Below are 23,522 nucleotides of genomic sequence, written 5' to 3'. Positions count from 1 at the left end.
GTCAAGCTGCCCAGTATACACCTGGAACAGATCTCCTAATTTTGGTGTTCTTTCAATTATCCTCAGCTGCCAGGGAGCTCACTGCACCTGAAGGCCAGGGAACACTTCACAGAGTTTGGGGTCTAAGAGTTTCCTCAGAAGGTGAATATTAAGCCAAAAAATATAAGAGGATTCCTGTGTTGGCAAAACACCTGTGGCAGATGAGAGTCAAGTACTCTGGAATCTCCACCAAAGCTCAACAGGGTGACACCAGCAGAAATTTCAAAGTGGGAGAGAAAATAAAGAGGAAGGCAGAGAATTACAAAGGGAGAAAGGAAAAGACAGAAGGAGACCGAGTAGGGGAAAGGCAGAAGGCCAAAATCATCCACTTATTGTAACATTTATGATTGCTAGTCCACAGCGGACCATGCTGAGCATAAACAGCCATCAGCGTAACTCCTCCATTTTATCGGAGGCTGCAGCACACTTCCTCTCAGCGTCATGCCAGGACACTTTCATCTCAAATTCTGAAGAAAGGGACTGAGCCTTCCAGCAACTGAGCCACCATTACCATTTCCTGCAGCATTTGAGTTTTCTTTGGAAGTTTCCCAGTGAAGTATACACATATACTCAACTCCTCCAATCCTCCTTAATTTAGGAGGTCATGGTTCTAGGCAGAGAAGCGGCAAAAAACCAGGACATGCACCTCCACATACAAAATACACACACACACACACACACACACACACACACACACAAAGTGCCCTAAGAAGACATCTGAAACAATAAAAAGGGCTCTCCTTTACTGATGAACTCTATCTAGATATAAAACCTTAAGACATGAAAAAAAAAACAAAACAGGTCAGTGCAACAAATCAACACATAGAAACAGACTTTCATTAATAAAGAGGAGAGGGAGATGGGAAGATGTTACTGTATGCTCACAGGTCAGCCAAATTCTTTTCCAACATTCTTGACTGTCTATAAAAATCTATCAGGGCTGTAGTGGTGGTTTCACTTTTCAATCAAACCACTCTATAAAATGAAATCAACCTGATTTGTACAAGGTACAGGTTAAGTCTAAGTCTCACCAATCTGCAACTACAAGCTATTCACAAGGATCCTAAGAACAATAGATGGTTGTCTTGGGTAACTTGGAACTTGGAGCTGTTCAGATGTAACCCAAATGGAAAACTATGCTTCTACAGAAAGTGATGAAGGACTCTTTCACATCAAAATTTCATCATAAGAATGTCATCAGTTTTCATTTTACATTTGGTTAAAATATTTTGCATCCTTGCCAAGTGACTTCTTGTCTAAGCCTATGTTCTGAATCTTTCAATCCCTCCAAACTTAAGTCACAAAGACTAGTTAACTTGCATTTCTCCCCCAAATTCCACATTTCCTATTATTAAAATCCTCAGCCTGTTTGCTCAACCACAGAAAGAGAGAATAAAGCAAGGGCAAATGAACAGAATTAAGATCTTCAGGAACAAAAAGTGCAGTCACTTTACAGAAATGAAAGGTTTCTGCATCAAGTTTTCCTGCCTGAGATTCTGTATATAGCATTAGGCCAGAAATGTACTGGGTCACCATTCAGCACAGAGTGGCTTTGAGAATAGGGAAACTTCACCATGCATACCAAGGGCCTCTAGTGACAGCAAAGAGGGCACCTGTTATAGAATGGTCTGACCCAGAGGGCATTTGCACATGGGCAGAGTGAAACCTCCATGCACTGCTCCACCCTCCCTCAGAGAACTCTCAATAGTGCAACACCAAAGTACATGTATGTCATTCCTAAAGAAAAAACAAATTATGCTTCCCAAGCCACCATGTGTTTTACCTTATCAAAACCATCTAAGCAGTCAAGACGATAAAGTAGTCAATTTTTAATACAAATTAAAGGCTGACTAGACATTAGAGACTCAAAATACATTAAAACTGTTTTTTTTTCAGTAGCATTGTTTGCAAATAAACCAGGTAAATACAATTTTAACATACAAATCATTATACTGCTTCACTCCAACTTCATTTTCCATAGCCAATAACTATTGGTTTAAATTTTTCTCTATTTACATTCTCTTTTTCTGTATTTAGCACATCTTATAAAAGAATAAGATGGTATTTATTCAGCATTTTGTTTTTGAAGTGGTGTTTAAATGGATGAATAGGAAAATAAGCTTACCTCATCCCATTCTAAAAGGTAGTTGGTGATTTTTGAACCATTGTCAATTGGTGCCTAAAAAAAAATAATAAAATGAGATTAGAGAAAGTTGTTCACAGGCAAAACTTGTGAGCTACCCACTTGTTTAAGTATAATGTCTATGGTAGCTCTGCGTTCTCCCCTCAGGGGAATAAACCTGATAGTTCTTGCACTTCCTTGGTCAACTTATTAAAGATCACACACCAACTTTAATACAACTCAACTGCAGAGAGAGTTCCCGCTATTAATAAATCATACTCCACAAACAGCCAAACCTGCCTCCCCGCCTCCCCACCTTTACACTCTCCTGGTACCCCACTTCCGCTGGGAAGAAAACTTTTCAGAGGCACTTTAAACTCAAGAGCAGAGGGGAAAAGGCAGGGGAGAAACACAGACGCTGCTGGGGTCCGGTGGCGCACAGTCAAGTCTTTATTTTTATAACTTCCCCTGTGCAGCTTTTTTTTTTTTTTTAAGTACTTAAGATTAGAAAGCTGTCTGTGTCCTAAGGGTTCCTCTTTTTTTAAAAAAAAATGAGGAAAATTGAGATCCTCTGGATAGATTACTAGAGGCTATTAGCCCTTCACATGTTAGTAAAAAGAAGTTTCATCATTTGCTTTTCTCTTAAAAGCATACGGAGATCTGCTTCACTGAGAAAAGAGGTTTTGAACAACAGGAAGGGAAGTAGAGAACTCTGGGGTAAAGAGTGCTTTCCAGGGTTAGACCAGCTAGAATGAGTGCTACAGTGGGGTACCTGGGAGCTCTAGAGTAGTAAGATCTAGACAGAGAGAACTGGGAGGTGGGGGAGGCAGCCAGAAAAAGGAATAGGATCACGTCTCCCACTTCAAAAACATGCCCGGGCCTGACTCTTCCCTAAGAGCAACAGCCCAACAAACAGCACAGTTTGCCTCTGGCAAAAAGCAGCCAGGCTTCCCCAGAGTTGTATCCGAATCCCAGCTTGGCTGTTTATCTGTCACATGTGGCCTGGTGCTAGCTGTTTAATATCAACATCTAGTTTCTCCTTCCAAGAATAAATAGGTGTGACAAGTAATTGGGAGAATATGTAAATCACCTAGTAAATGACATGGTTTTACAGGAAGCACTCGGTAAATACTAGCTATTGCTCTATTATTGTTAATGACAAAACATCAACAGGGGCTCAGTAAATGTTAGTTAAATCAATAAAGAAATTCTCCCTCTCCTTTCCTTCCTTCTCCCCCTTCCGCCTTCTGAGTCACACAATCTCTGGTCCCCAAACTGACATCTCAGGTGAGTGCTATAAATTCTAAACTATAATTGCAGACTTTTGTGGGCTCAGTTTGGAGGACAGGATAGTGATACATTTAAAGTTCTAATACCTGACAAAATAAAAGTTTTAGATGAGAACCCACTTCTAAAATGAGGACCATGTTTATGATGGCTCATAAATTCCCCTAGGAAAAAAATGTTCTTCGGTAGTTCTTTGATGATAGCCCACCCCACTACTGGCCCCTTAATTCCCTGAGGGTGGGTCCACTGACTTAGGTTTTGTTTGGCCTTATGTCCTGTGTAAGCAGTAGCTGTTGCTGATGAACAAGATGTCAGATCTTTTAGCTCTCAGTATCTTTGTGGATTCAATGACAGACCAGCAGCCAGGGAAGGTCTCCTGTCCTTGCACCCCCACCTGCAGCGTCATGATCTGGGAATCTGTTCTAAGGACATTTAAACGAAAACTAAACTGGATCCAGAATGATCAAGTTTGTACATGACTGAATGGAACAAGAGTATGTTTCTGATTTATAACTGAAGAAAGGGAGAAAGAAAATTTTCCTTGTAATAAGAAAACTGTTTCTTGAAGTTGCTGGTCTGCCAGAGACCTGAAAATTCATCCAGATTTTAAGCAGAGTATGCATCAGTGATTCCCAACTTTAGGTTTATAAGACCCTGGGGGCCCTCTGGTAATCTAAAGAAGATTTTTATATTTTCCAAACAAAATGGATTTAATTCTTTCCTTAAGATATATTTATATATGTATATGTGTAAATATAGAACACACTTTTAAATGGACGTATATGCTCCAAGGAATTAAACAATGATGACCAGTTGGGTGTTAAAACTCTGAAAAGGTAGGGAATCACTGACCTGGATTATCCCTGGAAGCCAGGAAGGAAAATAAAATAGTTCAGATTCTAAACCAGTTTAAACTTTGTCTTTGTCCAAACAACACACTCAATGTTGGCCATTGGCTATGAGAAAGCAGCTGCCCATGCACGAGGGATCTAGAGGAGCCTGTGCATTGTTGTTTACTGCCCCTCTCAGTTGCTTTTATTAACTCCCTCGGTAAATCTGACTCTCTGGTCTCGAGATAAAAAGATAAAGTATTTCTTCACCAATAATGGATCTCCCTACCCATCTTCTTTCTTTCACACATCGTATTATCCTTCCAAATGATAAATCTTTATTATCTCTATCTCTATGTATTTTACATTTTAAATTATATTTTAAAATATCGATATATAGAAATAATTGCTATAGAGATTGATAACATAATTCACTGTTTTCTTGCAAACATACAATTGTGATTAACAAGCTAGTGACACACCTTAAGGAAGGTGCAATAGGACCTCTTTTTGGTAACAGTTATTTTTAGCCAGTAAGTTGTATTTCATGAAAATTACTACATAATTCAGTCTTTTTTAGACAATTAGTAATCCTGACTGATGTAACACCTAATTATTGAAATCTGATGAAGTCTTAATATAGAACACTAAACATTCTAGTTTTAAATATTAAGCATTTCTGTATTACCACTGGAAGAAATCAAAAGGGCCATAAAACTACTTTATCTCTAAATCTTTCTTTATAAAAACTTTTTACTAACGTCCTAGAAAGTGATGAAATTTAGGTATTTTAAATACTTATCTCACTTATAAAGTATTGCTTATGACCCTAAAAGATTTACCAAATTCCCTTGCAAACAGAGCTAAAGTGGGATTTTGCAGTTCCCTCCTCCCATCCCTTTGCCCAATTTTTATAGAAATGACAACTTTTAATATCATAATTGGTTTCACATAGTAACTATGTAGAAAAACAAACACTATCACAAAATTGGAATAGTGCTGAATAAATATCTCAAATGGCACAGAGTGACATATTAACATGAGACTCTTCTTGACACTTCGAGCTACCCACCTTCCACTGCAAGGTTAGCGAGCTTTTGCTCCTGTGTGCCAGCTTAGGAGGGAAAGGACATTCAGGTGCACAGCTGTGGGTGGTGAAGCTAACTGGCTCGGAGCAGGATCCCTTTACGGAATTGTACATGGCATACACCCTGCAAACAAAACAGACGAAGACAGTCAGTGGCAGCAGCTCATCACAGAAGACCAGAATTCTTATCTTTGCTTCGACCCAGGGCTTTCCACAGATGAACGGAATTTCTTACATAGTGAACACCCTGACTCTTGCTCTCATCTGCTGGTCTTGTCCTGACCTAAGTACAGTCCTCATTAACAGGGGACAGTCATCCCAACAGGGTATTTGCCTCAGTGTGTGCCACCCAGCTCTGTTTTAAGATAGGCAGGATCTACTATTAGAAGAGAATATTCTATTAATAAGAAAATATGCCTTAATCTCCAGAATGGTCTCCAAAAACACATTCTAAAAACCATCAAGCTACTCTCTGGCTGACTTTGGAAAAAGGCTAAAAGTACAGTTAAGAGTTGGGTTAAAAGGGACAAGAAGCAGTGATAGGAGTCCACAGACTGGAGGGAGAGCACAAAAGTACAAACAACAGGGTAGATAGCATCTTTGAACTATTTATAACACTGTACTATTTGGTTAAAATATGGATGTTTCACACATAGAAACATCTTTGCTCCTGTCAAGTGCATCTTTCTCTAATTCAACAAAAACAATGTTCAGGTAACAGTTTGATCCATGTGAATATTTAACTCTTGCACATGGCACCAAGATTAAAGATGTTCGTTCTGCACATTAAAACGCTTGGCTCAACACTGAACTTATGTGCCTGATTTCTCTAGAGAAGCTGTGAAGAAAAAGTATATAACATGCTATTATAATACCACACTCTTGTCAGATAGCATAAAACAGAATTATGTTGATTTTTATCATCTTCCTTTCTACTTTTCCATTATTTCATATCAGGAATTAATTTTTTTAAAATTGAAAACATATATATTCTTTCAAAAAGGCAACAAAGCAGCATCTGCTGCCTAAAAAAGATCCAAGGATTAAGCTATTCACAGAGTTGGTAAACACATATCATGCCTTTAATTCTTACAGCCACCCTCTCTATCAGGTGAGGAAATTTTATTACCCATTTCAGACAGCAGGAAACTCAGAGAGATGAAGTAAATCCCAGTGCCACACAGCTTAAAAGCTGGGCTGACTTGATTCAGAACTGGAAGTCTAAGCACTATACTGTATTGCCCACTCCTCTTCATCCTGTAATCATGTTTCTTTAAACACCCCCAATCCACTTCCCTGCATTCTATCCAATGAACACACAAAATAGCTAAAGATAACATTAGGGAATATAGGTCCCAATTAAGTGTGTGATCTGCAAAGTCATTTCTCCTCAAAGTCCATCACAAAAAATTAATAGAGGCCATGCTAGTCAAAGGTACTAACAGAAATGTCTACCTTCCCCCTAAAAGGTAAAATACATACTTAATGTATATTTGACTTATCTGCCTTATAGGAGGACAACATGACATCTGATCCAAACAAGTGATGCTTATCGTTAGGATGCTCTCCACCCAACTTCTATGAAGGAAATGTACCTTTTCATACTCACTGTAAGTAGGCACATGATAATATAAAACTGAATGGTAGATCTGGCAAGATCATTTCCATGTGTCTGGATGGGCTCACTGGGAGTTAAGTTACTTAAAATGAATCACGGAATGTTCCAGACATGGGCGGGGCTCAAGCCTGAACTTTGATAAATCAGAATTCTCCAACTAGTGACTCATGGGTTGCATCTGGCCCAAGATATATGTGCACATGGGGGGTGGGGAAGGGCACAGAGATGATGTTTTTAAATATAAGAGACACCTATGAATTAAAGAATACAGACAATGATCATAGCAAAAAAAGGGAAGCAGATACTATGCATTCCTAATAAAAGACCATGCCACTACCTATAAATATTGTCTTGCCAGAAAAACTGAACCTGTATCTGATGAAGCCTCTTCACCACTTTACAGGAAACACAGAGGACAGGAGAACATATTAAGCAACTCAACAGGGATGCAATCAGCCACATTCACACTTGTGGAAAACTCTATAGGACAAAAACAAAATTATTTCAACAAATAACCTGCAAGAGAGAAAAAAGAGATGAAGGAAAAACCTATGGATTAAAAGAAATTTAAGATCTAACAACCAAATAGCATATTCAAACCATGTTTGAATTCCAGTTATAACTAAAGAAATAAAATCTTCATTTTTAGGACAGCTGAGGAAATGGGAACAGTCTCTGGATTTTGAAGTCATTAAGGAATTATTACTGTTTTGGTTTTTTGGGGTTGACATGTGATGACGGTAATATGGTTTATAGGTGAAATAATATCATGTCTGAACCTTACTCAAAATCACAGAGGGCAGGGAGTAAGTAAGGGCATTCAGGAAATAAGTTGGGTGATTAGAGCTCATTAAACTTATTTTTGATGATATCTGAAATTTTAACAGTTAAAAATTAAGCCTATACTAAAAGAAATTTGGAGATCTCTCATTGAAAAAAATGAACTCCTGGTTTCTCTTAAAAACTCATGTTGCAGCAACACTCAGCCCTCTGTCCTGCACTGTAGTACTGGGATAGAGTGAGAGCAGCTCCCGCTCTAGCTGGGGCAGGTGCTGCAGAATTCTCCAGAGTCCCTACCGCACCGTATTGTATCGTCTCCTTGGTGCTGAGACTGCTTTTCAGCTTACCCTTGCCCAATCCATTTTACCATGTTGGGCTCCCTACCTCCACCCAGGAGGCACCTCAGTTTGCAATCACTGGGCATTTGTCTACAAGTGCAGAACTACACTCAGGCACACCAGGTCCTGGATGTTCACGAAAACACTTGGCACCAAAAGTCCATCTGGATAACAGAGCAGAGGAAGGGAGGCAGGGAAACAGCCTGCAAAGTACCAGCAGAACAGTTAATTGTCCAGGGAGAGGTAAATTTGGACTCAGTCAAGTTCTTTGTTTCTTTTTAGTAGGTTCTTGGAGTCAGCAATCCATATCTCCTAGGCTGGAGAATCATGAGCAGCAGAAATTCCTGGTGGCCAGGGTGGGAGGATGACAGTGGGGACAAAAGTAAAAGAACCTGATGTAGGTTTGAAATTTGAGGTGCTTGAAAATGGACAATTGCATGGGCCACATGGAGTTATTTTCCTTGTCTCCAACCTTAAACAATGTTATAGTTTGTTTAAATTAGGGGCCAATGCTTTTCACACACAAAAGTTTGTCAGTAAAGGAATCAAGATCTATTTTATATGGCAGTATAAATGTGCCGTGTATGATACAAAAAATTTCACACACTATTTAAGTATCCTGTGATTACATCTGTCAGTTAAAATAATTCAGTAAATAGACAGCAACTCATTGTAATACTAACCAGTAACACTTTTACCAATAACTTTTACAGAGAAGAAAGTCTCTGGAAATGATGCAATACTTAAAAAAATACTGCAATATTTTTTCACATGATGGTGATGGGTTTTCCCTAAATATCATCATGTGAAAGGAGGATCTGTAGAGTAGGGTCAGCTTCTTGGTTAAATAATCAGCAAACAGTTCAGTTTCTTTTGCATTTATCCCAGGAAAAGGAAACACTTTTCTAACAATATAATTAATCTTGCGTTGGGTTTTTACATTTGTTTTGGCTTAAATACTGGCTAACAGCTGATGAAATAGGTGCTCCAAGAATTTCGGAAATATGCCTCTAGTGCATATGTAACATAGTAGGAGTTATAATTTCTGGTCAATAACACCTGTTTCATAACCCTGTACTGTGCTGGTCAACCACATTTTTTGAAATATTTCATCACATAATTTTTCTGGGAAATGTCATTATATGGTATCATTTCTGGGCAACTTCTTTGCCAAATTGTTTATGGCAATGACTGGAAAACTACTTCAAATTTTGTCATGAAATTGTTATCCTTTCCATCAGTCAAACTCCTGATTATCTTATCACTGATAAAAATATAAATTCTGGATGGTCATCTCAAGGCTATTATTAATTATAAAACTACTAATAGAAAGCGGAATATACTTTTCTGAGAAATGCATAGATAGCATACATTTGTATATGCATATTTATTTGTACACATAAATGTATATACATGCCTATGTATGTAAACTTACATACTTATGTATATTTTAAAATATAATTTATTTAGGTACTGGATATTTCTCTTCCCCAATATACAATCTCACACACACAATCTCTCTCACACACACAAACAGGAGATTTTGTATAACTGGATTTATACCACATATAACACAATAGAAGCACTAAATAAATACACTTTGACAACTACAAATTGATTTCTTTTAAATATTATACCAACATTAAACCAAAAAAGCCATTAGTGTTAAGAACCAGATAATATAAAAGTGATGATTTTAATAAAAATCTAAGCCAAGACCCAAGACCCAAATTTTGCAAATCAGTGTACACTTTATAAGGGGTATTATTTTCCTCAGTCACCACTAGAATAAAAAAAGAATAGTGGTTGAATAAATGCATGGCAATGACACACAAAAACTTATAGCACAAAGTGAGAAAGAAGAAACATTTCTGAAACCTGAAATGTCTCAGGACATAATTTTCCACATGGAATTTGCTTCAAATGGCTTGGCAGATGACAACTGAAATGCCCATAGGCACATGACCTACAGCACTGTCTATAAGATGTCACTGATCTCAATAAATTCCCAGTAACAGTGATGGGAAGCTCTTGGTGGCAAGAGCTGTTCTTGCCTAGTAATTGGAGGCCAAGCACCAGGTAGTTCTATGATAGAACTCCATGATTGAAAGACTGATACCAAAAAGAAAAAAAAAAAAAGGTTTGTGTATATGAATGGTGAACTCATATAAAACTCACTAATGTGGGTAGGGGAGAGTTGAAAAGAGAAGTGTTATGTAAAGATATCGAGCAATCAGTGTGAACTGGATGGAATCAGAGTAGCAAAATCAAAGTGACAAGGCATGTAAGAGCAGAAACCCCAGGTGAGAGTTCAGTACATGATTTAACAAAGAAATCTTTCACTCTAACTAGACAGTAATTTGACGGGAGATTTCTGCAGGTCTTAATCAAAATGTGCAATATTAAGAACTGGAAGGGAAAAGGTATCCTGTTTGGGGCAGCTAAAAGAAAAGTTTTCATAAACGGCTGCACGGACTTCCACCAAGGTGACACTTTCTAAATTAGTAATGTACAAATAAAAATGACAATAAATATAACTGCTCATTTTGCAGCTGTCCAGTAATGAAATTTTTCTGTAGTTGCTGTTATGGAAATTTACTGAAGAAACTATTTCCACACAGCCTTTTGAGGCCTTATAGGTGACTATTAAATTTAAAATTATTTTTGAGGCTACTGAATATGATAAAAGCTTACATTCCTGGAGCTTAGACTTTTAGAATGTTAACTGCATCATAAAAAGAGATCTTGCTTCTTTTTTTCAGTGCCAAGTATAATATATCTTTATCTCAATAAAAGAGTGAACGATATGGTCAAACTATACACAGGTTCAAAGAACTTGCGTCATGAAGTCTCAGAGAGTGGAAAAACCGCGACAACCTTGGAAAAACCAAAAAGTAATATTTATACAACACTCTACAGGTTTATAATAGATTTGCACATGTATTTCATTTGCTCTCACATCATCTTTCTGAGGCTTATATCCAAGGCCAAAGAAGTTTCAATGGCTTGCCTAAGCACACACTCTCAGTATGTGACACAGCTTATTAACTCCAAGCTTCAAGCCATGCCCATTATGCATCACGCTGCCTCACCGAAGCAGTTCAAGCCAGAGGAAGCTAAACCTACGAGTTGGAAGTATTAAGATTCTTCTTTAGCTTGAAAAAGGCAATACTGTAAAAGCAAAGAGAATGGATGATCTATACGAAATGTGTGCCAGGCAGGGCAAAAAGACTCAAATTTGGACTACAGACATTTTTATTAAGAAAGAGAACTTTAAAAAAAAAATACTAAAACTGACCATCACCATGGAGAATTTTCTACCTTTCTGGCAAGCAGAGAGCTAGAACAAATAATTTTATAGGGGGTGCCTCAGGCTGTATATGTGTGGTGTCACATGTGTGTCACATGCCGTGTGTATGGAGTTCCAAATGTGTCAGGAGAAAGTTTGGCCCAAGGCTTCTAGATGGTAACCCCCTCACTCTCCTATTCCTTTTGGGGAATCCATTAACTATTCCTTTTATCTGCCCAGAAGGTCACGATGTAAAAAGAATTGATGAGCAAGTGTTCTCAAAGGTTACCCTTTGTAATAAGGGTTAAAAAAAAAAAATAAATGAAGGGAACAACAGATTGGATGGTAAATAAAGGATGGACTCTTCATGACATATAAGTTTCTTAAAAAGGATATTGTGAGCTCATGAGAGAACAGTAATTAATAAACCTTCAACAAAACAATACTATAAACTGTTAAAACATGGAGAAAAAATAAACATGTTAGTAACAAATAATGGACAACATTTACATGACTATGTATATGGTTTTACATTTTCTGGTTTGTTGTTAAACTGACCATTTTGAAGAATCGTTAAATTATTTCCATTGTCATCTTAGTTTCACAAATTATATAAATCTTTTTGTGTGTATAGATTGTGTGAAAAGTTCAGTATGTTTGGGTGGAAGCTAAGTGACACAAAATCCAAAAGCTTTGATTTAAACAGGAATAGATGGTTGCAATAGAGTTCATCTAGGCAATACGAGAGCTAAGCAGATGTGCTCTTTATGCTTAATATAAAAGAACAACTTGCTCTTACATATATTATACATAAAACTAAGTTTAAAGCACTTGTGCAGCTAATGAAATATTATAACCTCAATACATCTTGCTTTCCTACATTTTTTACCGAGAAAATTGTGGCACAGAGTTCTATGTAACTTATCCAAAGTTAAAACAGCCAATTCATGGCAGAATCAGACTAGAACTCAAGCCTCCTGCTAATTAATATATTCTCTTCCTACTAGGCTACTCTGCGCCTCCCATTCCATCACAAAATCACTAAGGCATTCATGGTGTGAATTCACCTTTGGAAAGTAAAAGACATGTACTTGATGCCTGCAACTTTATGTACACCCATATAATTGAAGAAAGGAGAAAGAATCTCCTGTGTATCCAAATAAAATTACATTTTCTGGTGAACTTAAATATTATATGAAATAAAAATTTAAATTTAAAAAAATTTTTAAATGTCATGGGCCACATACAGAGACCTTCCTGTTTGCAAATGAATAGATGGATCTTTAAATAATCAGACGGTCTGTAAAAATCAGATAATACTTTCCTCCTCAGAGGTCTGTGGTTGGCTAAGTTTCTTCCTAACATAAGCTAGCCTTGCCTTCCAGAGCAGTCACAGTAGAGATTCTAGAAAATTCACAGTAGAGATTTTGGACTACATATCATACTACTTGGATTCATTTTGAGAAATTGGGTTAGTTCTTGTCGGAGATAACCTGATATTTCTGTTATCTGACCATTTCAAAAACGATTGGCTTTTAAGGTCCAAAAGTATTCTTAAAACATGGAAAGGGCTTTTTTAGTCATTTGGTCTGAACATTTAATTTATACGTATTGGCCATAATAAACACTGATATAGCCATGGTAAAAAACTCATTTGTTTAACAGAAACAAAATATTATACATTAGCCCACACAGCCTAACAGATCTTAGAAGACCATGTAAAATAAAAATTACTTAAAAAAATGTTTAAAACTCTGTTCAGCATATCACCTACTTTTCTGTTAGCAGAAGCACATCTGTGTCCTCCCAAGCACTGTGCTCTTGGGTGCTGAACACAAATAAATGGCCCATGAGACACAGTACCAAAACTTTCAGCTGGTCAAGTGCCATTCACAAAAACTTTTATAAGGGGGGCACACAATGACCTGGATTCTCTAATATAGTTCAGCTCTTGTATCCTAACTTACCTCACGTGATAATCAGTTGCTGGTCTAAGATCTTTCAGGTTACATTCTAATTCTTCTCCACTGCAAAGAAAAATCATTCATTAGTTAATAATACTAGTTTCGAAAGCAAACAGATTTTGAATTTGGGTCTTTAATCATGTACTGGTAATAATTCAAGAACTATTATGTCTAACTCTACCAAAAAGCAGAAATAAACTTTCTTACTTGGTATTATTATTTGTTTTGGACTAGAAAATCAGATTCTAACGATGTCATTCAGGGTCTGGAAAGTGGCATGATTAACTTACTTATGAAATTCTAAAAGGTCTTATCACTTCTCAAAAGTAAATACATAAAAGTAAGTAAGTAAGTGAATGAATGAATAAATGAATGAAAATAACTGGACCAGCTGTCAACTTAAGGTAGCTTTCAGACTTACCTTGGCAGGAACCTCAGCTACCTCAACTCTGGACTCTCTTGATGAAATCATAATTTGCTTGCCTCACATACCAATGCACCCAATAAATAGCTCTATTATATAAAATCACACCATTTATATGATCAAAAGTTGCAATTGAAACTCAACTTAAATCATGAGGAAGCAACCAACATGAAATAAGAAATGTGCCATTAAATGATTTTCAAAAAGGTGAGAGGTATGTATGTATGTCTTATTTTGTATTCTTCAAAAATGTCAGGGTCATAAAAGACAAAGAAATACTGTGGAAGTGTTCCAATTTAAAGAAGGCTAAAGAGACATGACAACTAAAGGCAATATCTGACCTTAGACTAGATCCTATACTGGAAGGAAAGAAAAATGCTATAACATTTTTCAAAATAACAGGCATTATTTATTATAGATCAACTGACAAAACTGGAATATAGACAATGAATTAGATAAAAGTATCCTATCAATGTAAATTTAAATTTATGAGGTCGATAACTGCACTGTAGTTATTTAAGAAGAATATTCTTATTCATAGAAAATACACTGAAATATCTACTAGTAAAGGACCATGAAATATAAAACTTATTGGAAAAATTATAGATTAAGAGAACAGAAAAAGGGAGAGAGGGAGGGGTTCAAATGATAAAGAAAATAAGGTATACAATTAACAACAGGTGAATCTGGGTATGGCATATACATGTATTCCTTGATCTATTTTTGGAACATTTTAGAAGTTTGAATTTATTCCAAACGTTTTTTCAAAAGCTGCACACTAGAAACTCTTTCCACGTCCTGCCTAAACTCTGTTGTTTGACCTGTATTGTGTCTTTAAAAATTTTTGCATTTGCTGAATTAGTTTAATAACAGGAAAGTTTACATAACAATTCAGATTTTCAATATCTCTTCAAAAAAAAAAAAAAAATCCAAAGGATCAGCAAATCTAGGCAACAACCTACTTAGGCTGTGATGACTACTTCCTTTAGATGGCGACAGACAGAAGTTTTCCTGTTCACCTGATTTCCAACCTTCCCACTTTTCTCATTTGTTATTTGCCTAGCCCCTTCGGGCACTTGCTCATATATATAGGTTTCACACCCTGGAAACACTGTATTTCCGATTCATGTTTAGCTGAAAAAAAATCCACACATAAGTGGACCTGTGAAGTTCAACCCTGTGTTGTTCAAGGGTCACACATACCTGTTTCTTGCCAGGGATGAGAGAGATAATGTTCTATATTTCTCTAAGGTCTCTAGTCTGATTTTTCAAACTAGAATCAAATGGCTATGAACTAGAGTTAGGATTTTATCCTAAGCAGTGGAGAATCACCAGAGTGTTCCCCACAGGGCAGTGTTCTAGACTGACTTCTGTCCCTGCAGTGTGGAGCTTAGGCTGTGGGAGAGCAAGAACGGAGGGTGGAAGACCCCAGAGAGACTGCTGCAGGTGTCCAGGGAAGAGACACCAGAGGCACTCTTACCAGCAAGAGGAGGACACAGCTGTTGAAGGGTTTCCTTTCCTTACCTCTGTGCCCACTTGCCTTGTTAGGAAGAAGACCGTCTGTGGAGCAAGTTAAAATTTAGGAACAGGGATGGGGAGATATGGTCTGTAGTGCTGATGCAACAGCGAAACGGGAGAGAAAACAAACATCTCTGGCACAGAAAGAAGTAGGGAATGTGTGACCACGTTACGCTGCATGTGGACAGTCATAATAGGAGCCACTTACAGGGAGGTCAAACAAGTAGTTAAGACAAAACTGACCTTCTGACTTCCTGCTCTGCAAATGTGAGCAGTGCTCAGCAATTATGAAGGAGAAAGATTTGACTCTAAAATTTTTATCACATTTAGAACACAGCTATAAATCATTTGAATGGTCAATACCTGGGAGTCCATAAAGCAGGAGGGGCTAATCCCTTATTCCATGTGCTAAACTGTTGACCATTAAGAAAGCCTTGTAATGAAATGTTTTAAAGCAATCTTTATTACAGGCTGGAAAACTAACATGGAGGATAAATAGTAGGGTGAAGTGGAAGGAAACTACAGTGCAGAATTTTTAAAAATAGGACTAGAAAAAGGGCTGAGTTTAAAAAGTAAGAGGTAATCATATTATGCCTAATGTATGCAAAAACTGAAAGCCACTTTTCACTCTGATAGACATTAATGGAAAATGTTCATTAATACAATACTGACAGTAAATATAACCAAGTGATATATTTCACCAATACCAAACAGCTCTGCGCTACTCATTTCTAATTAATAATTCCTCTGGACAAAATTAATTCTTGACATTTTAATGATTACTAATTATTAAAAGGAACTGTTTAAAAGAAATTTTGCAAAGCCTATAAATTTTTCCTTTGTTATCTATTTTCTTTAACATCTCCAATTTCACAGTGTAGCAGCAAAGAAAAATAATGAAAACATACACTACCTGTAAATTATCTTGTACTTTCCATCTCGTCCTTTGTCTGACAAGGCAACCTCATAACTGTAGGGGAAGGAAAGACCACTGTGGGGCCCACACGAAAGTCCAACAGGGGGAGCCCAGGACAATACAACTGCTCTCGCCTGAATATTAGAAACCTGAGGAAGAGAAAAATGGGACAAAAGTATTCAAATCCAGTTCCCATGGAAGACACCATTTCCTCTAATAACATTTTTGCAATTATTAATAGTGGCATAAAACTGACTCAGAGTTAATCAATCCAAGGTAAACAATTTTAATTACAACAAAAGACATCCTATATGATATTCTCCTATCAAAGTCCCAATGTCAAAAATAATAATAGCTCCTGCAACAGCTGTCCTTACAATGCAAACTTTCATCCAAATCCAGTGCACAGTCCTCCAGAGAGTAAAATAATCAGTCATGCTTGGGGATGTTTTTTAAAGGTTAAAAGTTGAATGTGAGATTTCAGTGATCTACATGATGGACAACACATGATGTGGAAGGAGCCACATCCATAGGTACTTTCTTGGGGGGGCCCTGAAGCTTTGCTTGGTGTTGTATCTTCTTTAAAATTTCAAACCATGCCCCATGAAGTCCTACAGATTCCCAGGAGAACCCAATAAGTGGGGAACTGGAACCAAGGACCAGGCTGATCCAGGATCGTGTGTGAAGTGGAGCCGTTTATCCTTTCCAAGCTGTTTTTATCTTCCTGGTTTAGCCTACGCTTAAGACTTCATGTGAACAAAGGACTTAAAATATCCTAACTTTCTTACCCACACTGAGTACTACTCTGAGGCATGTTCTACACTGGGTCCCACAGGTCCTCACCAGGGTTGAGCCCCAGCTGTTGAGAGCATTTTCCTATTCATTCAGACCCTGTACTGGCTTCCTTCCCTTCCCTGTCTCAGTGCCCCAGTCTCCATCCAGCTGGGGCTGTCTGGGTCACCTCCCCAAATAAACTATTTGCACTCAAATCTCTTGTTTTAGAGTCTGTTTCTGGAGAAACCCAACCTAAAGTATGGTCTAATTCTTTAAAATGAATCTAACAACATAACTTTAACATTCTAATTTTCTAAAGGTTATTCTATTGCTATCTGGATATGGGTCTGAATAACATTAAAAACAAACAAGACTTAATACAGATGCTAAAGCTTAATGTTCACGAAGACTTTATAGCTGTAGGTTATTAGGTTGTAGATGGAGATATGTAAATTATTCAGTCTCTATTTTTCTGCCATTATTTTTGTCACTATCTGGTCTAAGAGTATTAAAATATAAAATACTTTAAATATATAAATAATAAATATGGAAAATGAATGCTGAGTCTCCCTTTCAGTCTGCCATCCATTACATTTTTAGCATAGATCCCTCTATACCATTTCTGTTCCATATAGATATAGCATCATGATACATTTAGCCAATTATTTAGTCAGAGTCCTACTCATCCTTCAAGACCCTGGCCAGGACTCACTATCTCCAAGGGGCTTCTCTCAAGTATCTCACCCATCACCACTCCTCCATGTTCTACAGAACCTCGTGGATATTGCTATTGTTGCTAATCACACTTACAGCCTTTGTCTACTTCCCCCACTGGACTGTGAAACTCCCTAAGGACAAGACCCAAGTCATATTCAACTGTTAGTGGTGGTTGCTTAGTAAATATTTGCTCAATAAAAAGTAAAAATCAAAGAGAATAAGATAGGCTGAGTTCTTCATACAGGTGACACAGTATATGGTAGGACTAGCATTACGCAACTCTTTAAAAAATCTAAACAGAAACTGTTAGATAATCAAGCTCTATCACATCTTGCTATGGCTCCAGACCAGCAGCCCCTCTTCCCCGCTATTTCCCACCCACCTGCGCCACGCTGCTGTGACCACCCCCTCAGGATACTGTACCCTCTCACATCCTTTCATGCCCCTGTGACTTAGCTTTTGACTTTCCCACTTTCTTGGCTTCAGCAAAATTCTTTTAGACCCAGTTCAAATGCTGCCTTTGGTTATTCATTTAATCATCATACCTCACCCTGTGAGGGGCTGTGAACACAAAGACACAAAGATGATCCAGATAGATCTCTGGCCTGGAGGAGCCCCAATCTGCTGAAAAGTTGCATGAAGGGCCTCATGACAGATATACTGAGACTGACTCAGGAAAGGTTTCTGCACTGTTCTTCCAGATCCCCTGCTCAGAATCAATCACCATTTTCTTTGTGTTCTGGCCACATTTTCTTGGCACCTATATTTGGTGCTTTTTGCATTACATGGAGCAATACTTGGTTATTTGTTTATTGTTTACCTACCCAGATTTTAAGACAGCATTTTTTTTTTTACACACACCAGTGTATTTGCTGAATTCCTTCACACACAATGAAGGAATAATCCTGAGGGATTGGATATTGTATTTGATTTTTAACTTCAGAGATACTTTGTTGTGAAGAGTTTACTTTATAACAAAGAAAGATGTTGATTAGGTACTGGGAAACATTCAACCACGGAGGTGCACAATTCCAGAACACGGTATATAGTACTGCTGATTCCGTGAGTAGTGGTGTGAAATAGCATCACGCCTCAAAATGGCTCAGTCAAATACATACCAGCACTCTAGACACCAAACAAGCATCCATAAATTCACATCCCTTTAAACTCTGCCTTTTAGGTCAGTTATTACAAATTTAATTTTTTCCTTTAGGACTTGATTAATTTTTATTTAAGTGAACAGGGATGTACAACACTTGAAGCATCAACTAAAATAATAGTCACCTTTTCCCTAGATTCCTTAAACAAGCCTTCAGGAGACAAACTGTCATCTGAACACAGGTATTTATGGAAATGCATTCTTCCAATATACCAATCTATTGGAAATGCACATTGAGAACTCAGCATCATTTTCAAAGGACAGCAGTTTCTGTGAATTCTTTCCTCGAGCTAAGCAGCCTGATACACAGATTGAGACCCTGTTCTGCGGCCAAATCCCTGCCTGTGCTCCTGTTCCCTCCCTTTCACTGACTCCTGACCTCAGGCTTCCCTTCTGCAGGCAGTAGAACCCTGAAGAGAAAACATGTGGACTCAGGACTTGGAATTCACTTCCATTTCAGGGCCAATTCCAGAAAATGACCTGGTGCCTTTCAAGAGAACATCATGTAAAGGTGAATCCTCAGCACTAGGTAAGTGTCCTGGGAGGTGATGCCTTAATGAGACATTCAGAAGTCCAGGAACTCTGGGTTCAAGCCTATTTTGGAGCGACAGCACTCCTATGTGAGCTTCACATTGCAAGTCTTTCTCTCTGCTGAAACTTTCTGGCCAGTAGTGACCACTTAACTTAGCTAGGGCACAGCTAATCTGATCATCACAGTGATCACCAATAGCTGTTGTCTGTCCAGCCCCAGAAAATGTTTAGAAGCCATAAAACTGACTTCCTGATGTTTGTTTAATCCATCATAACTAGAAGTTAATCTCTTTTATAAAAGAGGTGATAAAAGTAGTGATTTCCAACTATGAAATTATTAGACACGGTACAGTCTGAAATATGTTCTACACTAGTGATATAAAAGGGTCTGTTGTGTAGGTTACTAGTATAAGTCGACATATGACTTATTAAAACTAAACTGCTTTTGAGTACCTTGAAGGACTCATAAAGTCACCATCTACTTCTAAATTGTCACATACTGATTAGAAATCATTCTTGTCTATGTATATATTAAATATAGATTGCAACTTTGAGAGCAGTTTGTGTGTGTGCGTGTATGTATATATATATAAATATATAAATAACCGCATTATCTTGTAGCTATTTGGTATGTAATCCTTACCTCTCTTTTTGCTTGCACCTTCTCTCCTATTCACCCCAGTATTTAAACACTGCGCTGTAAAATTGTACAATTTTTATTCTTAGAATTATGTGCAAATGATATTATTTGGATCAGAAACACCATTTAATTTCAGAGTTACTAAATTGTTACTCTCATATTCAAAAATACTTCTCTGTATGTTAGTAGCTTCTAAATTTGGTCTGGCCTTTGGATTTAACCATGTAGGAGGCCCACTGATCTAATTAAGGAGTACACTAAGAAAATATTACCATAGAAATACTGGCTTCATTTCTAAAGTATCACCGTGAGCAATACCACTGCAAAGAAAAATAAATGAAAAAGGAAAAGGTCAAAGAAAAAGACTCAAATCTAAAAATTTCACAATCACCTACTTCTATAACATCTTAAGTGCTAAGAGTCTCATATCTGTTCCCAGAAACATTGCTGTTTATCTTTCAAGGAATGCTTCTAACAAGGGAAGTGCTCCCCTTAGGTCAGTTTACTCACTTCTGGAACCGACAAATCAATTGTTTCAACAAGCTAAACATTAGCAGATGGAAACAATGCAGATCCACAATTCTAGGTTACATTTATTTATATCCTGAAAGTAAACAGCCCACCACTATATGGGAGACTACACTGGAGAAGATTAGACCACATTAGGCTGGAGGTGGCTAGTTAATTCCTAAGCTACTGGCAACAATATCAAGCTTATTCCTCTGGCATAGCAATGGCTATACCACTGAAGTCTCCAAGGCATTTAATTGTTACAGTCCCAAGACAAATACTTAGTATATTTATACACTGTTTTTAATGAAATTAAAATGAAAATTGACTAAGTATTTGGATCTTTGTCTCTGAAGAGTAAATGACTTGCTCAATTCAGGGTGCCCAAAGCTCTAGACAGATGACTGTAATTCAGAAGTAGTAAGTATTGTTTCTGCACCTAAATCAAATCATCTGCAAAAGCTCAAAAAAAAAAAAAAATACATGCCTTTTATTTAGAAGTACTATCAGATATGGCTGAAAGATAAAAAAAAATTAAGAACAACCACCTGTTTTACAATTATGTTCCCAACTTTCTGCTTCTTTCCTTGGAAGGGAACCCAACATCCCTCCTAATCATTTCAGAGTATAGTGGGGAATTTCACTTTTGCTTAATGATATGCTACAAACTGTAGAGAAATACTCCATTCCAAGTATTCTATGAATAGTATATGATTTACTTTTCATATAGTCTCATGTGGTATTTATTATCTTACCTTTCAAAGATGAGGAAACTGAGGCACAGGGAGGTTATGTGACTTACCCAAGGTCACAAAGTCAGTTAACAGCCAGGATAGGTCCCAACCCAGAGTGCCAGATTGCAAAGCATGGGCCCTTCCCCTCCAGGCTGCTGCCTCATACTCTGTGGGCTGAGCCTCACCCTCTGATGCTGGTCAGCCTTCAGGCCTCTGTCCCACCTGCCAGAGCCTAGCTACAGCCACAGCAGTTGGCCACACATTTATTCAGCAAACATGTGTGAAGGGTTCACTTTGTGCCAAGGACAGTGCTAGGTATTAGGGACGCATAAATAAACACGACACAAATCATGAATAAGAACTTCAGAGAGAAAAGAAGTAGGAGGAGGAGGGAGAGAAACTACTATGCAAAAAACTAACTGGGCTGGGAAGAATGAGTAGCCTGTCACCAGGCAAGAAGATTTATGAGGAATATGGCAGTGCGGTAGGCAGAATAGTGACCCCTGCAAAGATGTCCACATCCTCATCCTTGGAACCTGTGAATATGTTACCTTACGTGGCAAAAGGGACTTCACAGGTGTGATTAAAGATCTTGTGATGTGGGGGTTATTCTGCATTATCCAGATGGGCCCAGTGTAATCACTGGGTCCTTGTAAGTGAAAGGGGGAGGCAGGAGAGTCAGAGAAGGACATGTGACGGTGAAAGCAGAAGTTGAAGGGAGATGACTGCTGACTTTGAAGATGGAAAGGGGCCACAAACCAAGGAATGCAGGCTGCCTCTAGAAACTGGAAAAGGGGAGGAAACAGATTATCTCCCAAAGCCTCCTGAAAGTGACGTAACTCTGCCAACACCTTGATGTTACAGCCCAGCCAGACACATTTTGGACTTTCTGGCTTCTAGAACTTCATAATAAGTTTGTATTGTTTTCAGCCACTCAATTTGTGGTAATTTGTTACAGCAGCAAAAGGAAACTAATACAGGTAGACAGGAAGAGAAGTTGCTTTAGTTATGTGCAAAAGCAGGAGGCATGAAGAAGCACGGCACTCATTAGAAATTCCCTTATCTGGTACACCTTCAGCCCAGGCAGCCTCGATATACCTACACTGTCATCCAGGGACCCAGGCCCAGAGGGTGGCTACCCCCAGTCACCACCCACATACTGATGAAGCAGCTGTGTCCACAGACACCCACTTTTTATCAGATGATTTTCATCAAACTGCTTAAAAGGTAGGATGTAATATTTTGGCAAGTCCAAGTTTCAATGGTAAAAAGAACATTAGCTATAAATGCTGATCTAGAGATCTTTAACAACTCTAGAGTTTGTTAATGCTGTGCTTATGCAGCAGAACTAACAACTCTAGCTTTACAGGACTAAGGAAAATCCTTGGCTATGTTCCCTATATACATAACCATCTAAATCATGCTGATATGGAAATGTTATCCCGTGACTGAATTTCTAACTCAAAAGCCACGTTAGATATTTGGAGGAGCGTAATGAGAAAGGACGGCATCCAGATAAGCTGCCTGGCCTCGCGCTGTCCTCGGCCTTGTGGCAATTACCCAAGTGAATCCACCAGGTCTGGCCCCCTGCCCAGCAGACTCAGAAACTCAATCTAGTTGGTGTTACAGAGTCAATCAGACTCAGGAATGTTAAAAAAAACTATAAGACTTATAGAAGTGGATATATAAAATCAGATCACCAATTAATTAATCTATAATGAGAAACAAAATTATCTGGCGGATTAGACAATACTGTCAATTGCCTCACATATTTTCTTTCTGCTGGCTAACAGGAAGCAAAATTCCCAAAAGGCTACTGTGTGGACACCACATGAGAACAAGGCGACTTAGCTACATGATTCAAGGGCCAAAAGGCACTGGGCTCTGAGAAGCCATCTCTCCATGATGGGGACAGAACTGCTTGGCCAGGCTGGAATGGGTAGAGCCAACGCCCATCCGCTTCTGTAGCCAAGCAATCCTTGTTTCCAAATGATACGGAAGAAAGTTCTCAGAGGACACTCTTACTAAATTATACCTTACATCATGGCTACTTACAAAAAGCCTGTCTATCTACTCTGCTCTTAAAACTGCAAAGATTAAGTGCTTAATAAATGCTGAATCAATCAATGAAAAAGACTGATGCATTTGAATATTGCTTTTACCTAGCTAGAGCCACATTATCCTCTAGAAACATAGATTCTGTCATTTTTGCAGTAAAGAAGTGACCAGGAATATCTGAAGAAAA

General features: G+C 38.0%; 1 protein-coding gene across 6 annotated transcripts in view; it reads right to left on the bottom strand.

The window, feature by feature from the left end:
- The window catches only part of FNDC3B (fibronectin type III domain containing 3B), a 322,862-nt gene that overhangs the window by 79,242 nt on the left and 220,098 nt on the right, over window positions 1-23,522 (bottom strand). For all 6 annotated transcript variants that reach the window (XM_045539669.1, XM_045539672.1, XM_045539671.1 and 3 more), the window contains 4 exons: window positions 16,210-16,361; window positions 13,358-13,417; window positions 5,351-5,489; window positions 2,165-2,218 (listed from right to left, as the gene is read on the bottom strand). In XM_045539669.1, the coding sequence (XP_045395625.1) occupies window positions 2,165-2,218; window positions 5,351-5,489; window positions 13,358-13,417; window positions 16,210-16,361 (405 nt within the window). The remainder of the gene's footprint in view (window positions 1-2,164; window positions 2,219-5,350; window positions 5,490-13,357; window positions 13,418-16,209; window positions 16,362-23,522) is intronic.

Source organism: Lemur catta, chromosome 1 (assembly GCF_020740605.2).
Source record: "Lemur catta isolate mLemCat1 chromosome 1, mLemCat1.pri, whole genome shotgun sequence".
NCBI lineage: Eukaryota > Metazoa > Chordata > Mammalia > Primates > Lemuridae > Lemur > Lemur catta.
This window is presented reverse-complemented; position numbering and strand designations above follow the sequence as displayed.